Below are 7,582 nucleotides of genomic sequence, written 5' to 3'. Positions count from 1 at the left end.
GTGTCACCAACTGCAAAGTGACAACCTGTTCTCCTCCCAACCCTTCAGCCCTGCATTCATGGCTCCACTGGACACACAGCCTACGACAGGAGCACGTCAGGTAATGCCTGCAAACCATGGTGTGTGTGTGTGTGTGTGTGTGTGTGTGTGTGTGTGTGTGTGTGTGTGTGTGTGTGTGTGTGTGTGTGTGTGTGTGTGTGTGTGTGTGTGTGTGTGTGTGTTTGTGTGTGTGTGAGCTTTTCCTTATCTTTGTCACAAAGCCACAAGCCAGCATGTATTTCATCAACAGTCACAATAGAAACTGTGGCTATTTCTCTAATATTCCAATGGTCATCTATAATGTCATAGCATTTCCTTCAACAGGTCACTGACCCACATGAAACATCAGACCCCAAAAAAAACACAAGTTTATAGAGATCTCAGTGGCCCTCAGTTGGCAGTAGCTGATGCCGTCTCTGTCTCTCCTCTGTTGTCTTCAGTAAAAGAAGAGATGTCAGAGGCCTTGTCCATAGCCAGAGGCTCCGTAGGGAAGGAGCAGGCGTTTCCAGATGGACAGAGACAGGGACTGTAACCTTTACCCTTCTCCCCTGTCCTCCTCCAAACGGCTGCACAGCACAGAGGCACACCCCTCGGAAGGTACACTAACACCCCTCAGCCTCAGAGCTACCCCTGGTGCACTCACTGGAGATACATCGCAATAGTTTGAAATGACCTCCTGTCCTTCCTTTGTCATCTCGTCTCCTTCAGTACTGATATATAAACACAAAATACAGGATAAGGAAACTAAATGGAGGATAGATACCCAGGAACAGACTTTCACCTGTCCAGTTCTTTAATGTCAGTGCAGATGAAATGAGGAGAGGAAGCCTCTCTACACTATTAAGATGCAGCCCAGTGTTGGACTGGGCACTGTGATTAACTAGAAGGAGAGGAAGCCTCTCTACACTATTAAGATGCAGCCCAGTGTTGGACTGGGCACTGTGATTAACTAGAAGGAGAGGGAAGCCTCTCTACACTATTAAGATGCAGCCCAGTGTTGGACTGGGCACTGTGATTAACTAGAAGGAGAGGAAGCCTCTACACTATTAAGATGCAGCCCAGTGCTGGACTGGGCACTGTGATTAACTAGAAGGAGAGGAAGCCTCTCTACACTATTAAGATGCAGCCCAGTGTTGGACTGGGCACTGTGATTAACTAGAAGGAGAGGAAGCCTCTCTACACTATTAAGATGCAGCCCAGTGCTGGACTGGGCACTGTGATTAACTAGAAGGAGAGGAAGCCTCTCTACACTATTACTATTAAGATGCAGCCCAGTGCTGGACTGGGCACTGTGATTAACTAGAAGGAGAGGAAGCCTCTCTACACTATTAAGATGCAGCCCAGTGCTGGACTGGGCACTGTGATTAACTAGAAGGAGAGGAAGCCTCTCTACACTATTAAGATGCAGCCCAGTGCTGGACTGGGCACTGTGATTAACTAGAAGGAGAGGAAGCCTCTCACACTATTAAGATGCAGCCCAGTGTTGGACTGGGCACTGTGATTAACTAGAAGGAGAGGAAGCCTCTCTACACTATTATTGAGATGCAGCCCAGTGCTGGACTGGGCACTGTGATTAACTAGAAGGACCACTCTACTGAATTAACACAAATAACCACTTCCTTGTGTCCTCAGTAGAGTGATAGTTGTGGCCAATCGTCTTCCTTCTTATTATCCCTGATTCTACATTATTGAAACACTATCCTTAATGCATAACTGCTGTTTGGTTAATTAAAACTTCTGCTTGTATAGTTTATTAATGAAGTCTTAGTAACTGTACAGATATTGATGACCTGCCACTGTTCAATGTAATTGCATCAGCAACTTACGGCTAAGCTACCACTTCATGATTAATCACCGATCACCAAGCAGCTAACGGCTAAGCTACCACTTCATGATTAATCACTGATCACCAAGCAGCTAATGGCTAAGCTACCACTTCATGATTAATCACCAAGCAGCTAACGGCTAAGCTACCACTTCATGATTAATCACTGATCACTAAGCAGCTAACGGCTAAGCTACCACTTCATGATTAATCACCGATCACCAAGCAGCTAACGGCTAAGCTACCACTTCATGATTAATCACCGATCACCAAGCAGCTAACGGCTAAGCTACCACTTCATGATTAATCACTGATCACCAAGCAGCTAACGGCTAAGCTACCACTTCATGATTAATCACCGATCACCAAGCAGCTAACGGCTAAGCTACCACTTCATGATTAATCACTGATCACCAAGCAGCTAATGGCTAAGCTACCACTTCATGATTAATCACCAAGCAGCTAACGGCTAAGCTACCACTTCATGATTAATCACTGATCACCAAGCAGCTAACGGCTAAGCTACCACTTCATGATTAATCACCAATCACCAAGCAGCTAACGGCTAAGCTACCACTTCATGATTAATCACCGATCACCAAGCAGCTAACGGCTAAGCTACCACTTCATGATTAATCACCGATCACCAAGCAGCTAACGGCTAAGCTACCACTTCATGATTAATCACCGATCACCAAGCAGCTAACGGCTAAGCTACCACTTCATGATTAATCACCGATCACCAAGTAGCTAACGGCTAAGCTACCACTTCATGATTGATCACCAAGCAGCTAACGGCTAAGCTACCACTTCATGATTAATCACTGATCACCAAGCAGCTAACGGCTAAGCTACCACTTCATGATTGATCACCAATCATCAAACACTTGCTTAGTTTCTCATGACACATTATTACATGGCATTTTACTTTAAGAATTCATGTGTGTGTGTGACACTGTATTAGTGTGTGTCTATACACTGACGATCCTACCTCTCTTACCCTCCATCAGAGCCCCTTCCTCGCAGTGAGAACGGTTTGACTGAGGACCCTATGGACACCTCCACCTCTCCCTCCATGACCCCTCGCCCCCTGACACAACGCACCACCTCAGAGTACCGTGGCCAGGGGTCCAGCAGCCCCTACTACCCTGGGTCTGGCCCTGGTCACCCCCCACCACCACCCCTCAGGCGCCTGGCCCCCAACCCTTCTGACCTGGGGTCCAGAGGGCTACAGAGACGAGTGGAAGGTAGGCCTTGTAAGAGCTTAACCCCCATTGGCTGGCTGACTGGGCGGGCCTTGTGTGTGCCTCTAGATTCTAGTTGGCCATTTACGTTTGTTTGAATGTTGATCTTTTTGGGGGGGGCTAGGCTTCCTGTGTTGGAGCAGATCACATTCAACATTTTACTAACTTAGCAGACGCTCGTATCCAGAGTTAGTTAGTGCATTCATCTTAAGATAGCTAGGTGAGACAACCACACATCTCAGTCATAGTCAGTACATTTTCCAGAATAAAGCAGCTAAGACAGTGCTAGCAAGACAAGTTAGTTCAAGAAAGGCGATGGTGTTTTTATTTTCATTCGTTTAACAGAGGTGTAGTCAGGTGGCAGTAAATATGTTGTGTAGCACTGCCACCTAGTGGACAATGCCATGGATATGTTGTGTAGCACTGCCACCTAGTGGACAATGCCATGGATATGTTGTGTAGCACTGCCACCTAGTGGACAATGCCATGGATATGTTGTGTAGCACTGCCACCTAGTGGACAATGCCATGGATATGTTGTGTAGCACTGTCACCTAGTGGACAATGCCATGGATATGTTGTGTAGCACTGTCACCTAGTGGACAATGCCATGGATATGTTGCCACCTAGTGGACAATGCCATGGATATGTTGTGTATTGTGTAGCACTGTCACCTAGTGGACAATGCCATGGATATGTTGTGTAGCACTGTCACCTAGTGGACAATGCCATGGATATGTTGTGTAGCACTGCCACCTAGTGGACAATGCCATGGATATGTTGTGTAGCACTGTCACCCTGACCCATGGATATGTTATGGACAATGCCATGGATATGTTGTGTAGCACTGCCACCTAGTGGACAATGCCATGGATATGTTGTGTAGCACTGCCACCTAGTGGACAATGCCATGGATATGTTGTGTAGCACTGCCACCTAGTGGACAATGCCATGGATATGTTGTGTAGCACTGCCACCTGTGGACAATGCCATGGATATGTTGTGTAGCACTGCCACCTAGTGGACAATGCCATGGATATGTTGTGTAGCACTGCCACCTAGTGGACAATGCCATGGATATGTTGTGTAGCACTGCCCACCTAGTGGACAATGCCATGGATATGTTGTGTAGCACTGCCACCCAGTGGACAATGCCATGGATATGTTGTGTAGCACTGCCACCTAGTGGACAATGCCATGGATATGTTGTGTAGCACTGCCACCTAGTGGACAATGCCATGGATATGTTGTGTAGCACTGCCAATGCCATGGATATGTTGTGCCTTCCTGTGGACAATGTATGGATATGTTATTTAACTAGGCACAGTTAAGAACAAATTCCATGATTTTCTGTAGCACTGTCCTAGGACAATGCCATGGATATGTTGTGTAGCACTGCCACCTAGTGGACAATGCCATGGATATGTTGTGCCTTCCCTGTAAAGTATTTTTATTTATTTAACCAGGCAAGTCAGTTAAGAACAAATTCTGATTTTCAATGACGGCCTAGGAACAGTGGGTTAACTGCCTTGTTCAGGGGCAGAACGGCACCTTGTCAGCTCGGGGATTTGAAACCTTTCGGTTACTAGTCCAACGCTCTGACCACTAGGCTACCTGCCGCCCTGTAAAGTCTGAAAGGATCAGTATTCATGGTGTTTAACTAGAAAGGTGAATATTGAATTCTGACTCTCTGCTGCTCTGTCTGTGTGTTCTGTTGTTCAGCTGCGAGCTCCACCACAGGTCCTGAGCACCTGGCAGCTGCAGACCGGGAGGCTGCAGCGGGGAACGGGGCCGGGAACGCCCCTTCCTCCTGGTCTGTGGATGAGGTGATGCAGTTTGTCCACGACGCCGACCCCCAAACACTCGGACCCCACGTGGAGCTCTTCAGAAAACACGTGAGTGGACCTTGATTGATTTATTTATTGATTGATGATGTTTCTTGTCCTGTGTGTCTAAGTGCAGGTCCAGGCCTGATGTTACACTATTGAGATGCCCCCTAGATGTGTGTCTAAGTGCCAGGTCCAGGCCTGATGTTACACTATTGAGATGCTCCCTAGATGTGTGTCTAAGTGCCAGGTCCAGGCCTGATGTTACACTATTGAGATGCCCCCTAGATGTGTCTAAGTGCTAGGCCTGATGTTGCCAGGTCCAGGCCTGATGTTACACTATTGAGATGCCCCCTAGATGTGTGTCTAAGTGCCAGGTCCAGGCCTGATGTTACACTATTGAGATGCCCCTAGATGTGTCTAAGTGCCAGGTCCAGGCCTGATGTTACACTATTGAGATGCCCCTAGATGTGTGTCTAAGTGCGGTCCAGGCCTGATGTTACACTATTGAGATGCTCCCTAGATGTGTGTCTAAGTGCCAGGTCCAGGCCTGATGTTACACTATTGAGATGCTCCCTAGATGTGTGTCTAAGTGCCGGGTCCAGGCCTGATGTTACACTATTGAGATGCTCCCCTAGATGTGTGTCTAAGTGCCGGGTCCAGGCCTGATGTTACACTATTGAGATGCTCCTAGATGTGTCTAAGTGCCAGGTCCAGGCCTGATGTTACACTATTGAGATGCCCCTAGATGTGTGTCTAAGTGCCGGTCAGGCCTGATGTTTACACTATTGAGATGCTCCTAGATGTGTGTCTAAGTGCCAGGTCAGGCCTGATGTTACACTATTGAGATGCTCCCTAGATGTGTCTAAGTGCCAGGTCCAGGCCTGATGTTACACTATTGAGATGCTCCCTAGATTATTTTTATATTTGTGTAAAATTCAATAAATATCCCCAAAAGAAATTCCCCCTGGATATGTGTTAGGTGTCTGGCCTGGTTCTGATGTGCTCCAGACCTCCTTGCTGTGTGTATATCCTGTCTGTCAGAAGCAGGAAGGGAGGACGTCTGTGTCACAGAGATTTACAACACTGTTCTAATTCTATTCCTGTGGCCTGTGTCCTCTGTGTTTTATTCTATAACCTGGGAGACTAGCACTGGCCTGTGTCCTCTGTGTTTAGTCTATAACCTGGGAGACTAGCACTGGCCTGTCTCAGAACCTTCCCTACCTGTCTGGAGAGAATCACTTTCACATTCCCTCCCAGGAAAACCCAACTCTGTTCAACCATACAGGCCATCTACAACGCAGTGAATGTTTACAGTCTGACGTAGACATTTTCTGTTGATGTCTGTCTGGACATCTCAGCTCAGAAAATTATGTTGTTGTTCTGCTGTTATGTTGGTTCTGTGTTAGGGGAAATGAATGCACTATCACTGTTGAACGTTAAACCCCACAACCTTTCATTTAGAGAGTTAATCATAGATGTTTCGCCATCTTAGCTGTCGTCTGGTCCTGTGTTGGTGCTAAGCCCTCTTTCTGACTGCGTTTGTCTCTTGTCTTCAGGAGATCGACGGAAAGGCGCTGATGCTTCTACGAGTGACATCATCATGAAGCATGGGTCTGAAATAGGCCCCGCCTCAAGCTATGTCATCACATCGAGAAACAGGCTCAAACAGACCAAACACACACACACACATACACACACACACACACACACACTCACACACACACACATACACTCATACACACACACACACACACACACACATACACTCACACACACACACACACACACACACACACACACACACACACACACACACACACACACACACACACACACACACACATATACACACACACACACACACTAGAATGGGAAGATCAAACCTAAGCACAATGAGTCCTTAATCATTCCTTTGCAGAGACCTTCATACCTCATCCTGTGATGAAGAGCATTCAGAGAAACAGTATGAGCGTCAGTGTGAACGTCCAGTACAGAGAAACACTATGAGCAGACTTCCAGTCTATTCTTTAGAATGAGCTCAGCTGAATCCCAAGGATGATGTTGAGTGTTTACCTACCTATGCATTGCCCATGTACACCTTCTCTCAGCCCTTACCTACTTAGCCTGGTCCCCAGAATGTTCTGTAAAAAACAAACAGATCTGAGATCAGGCTACTGTCGGCCGTGGAGACCTGGAGATGCAAGGAGCCATCTCCACACAACCCCCCAATGCCATGTACTACTTGTTGCACTAGCCTCTCATTGCAATAAGATATCAACCATTCAGCTTCTAGATGGATACTGTGATTTGATTCTTCAATAGTTTCAATATCAAAGGATGTTGATAAGGAGAATGTACCATGCTGTTAAGATTCATTGTTTGTTTTGGACACTGCATTTGACCGTACTCCTTAGTGCATTCAGGGTGTGACATCACACAATCTGGACTCGTTGGAACACTGATCGTTCTTCGGATCGCCCAATGGAACTTCTAACCAGGATCTATGATTGTGATTGGACATTCACATATTCCTCTGCTGCGTGTAGATTCTAGAATACGTTGGACAATGAAGACAGGAAGTTCCTGTTCAAGTCAACGTCTCATTGTAAAAGAAGATGGTGGACTTATGTTTGAAGAACCAGACAA

General features: G+C 46.6%; 1 protein-coding gene across 1 annotated transcript; it reads left to right on the top strand.

The window, feature by feature from the left end:
* Nucleotides 1–533: 533 nt before the first annotated feature.
* On the top strand, nucleotides 534–6,551 carry LOC121838741 (sex comb on midleg-like protein 4). The gene is made up of 4 exons (XM_042312241.1): nucleotides 534–636; nucleotides 2,875–3,111; nucleotides 4,830–5,002; nucleotides 6,493–6,551. The coding sequence occupies exons 1-4, from the start codon at nucleotides 549–551 to the stop codon at nucleotides 6,538–6,540; spliced, it is 546 nt and encodes a 181-aa protein (XP_042168175.1). The 5' UTR covers nucleotides 534–548; the 3' UTR covers nucleotides 6,541–6,551.
* Nucleotides 6,552–7,582: the final 1,031 nt, after the last annotated feature.

The sequence above is a fragment of the Oncorhynchus tshawytscha genome, unplaced genomic scaffold (assembly GCF_018296145.1).
Source record: "Oncorhynchus tshawytscha isolate Ot180627B unplaced genomic scaffold, Otsh_v2.0 Un_contig_16352_pilon_pilon, whole genome shotgun sequence".
NCBI lineage: Eukaryota > Metazoa > Chordata > Actinopteri > Salmoniformes > Salmonidae > Oncorhynchus > Oncorhynchus tshawytscha.
This window is presented reverse-complemented; position numbering and strand designations above follow the sequence as displayed.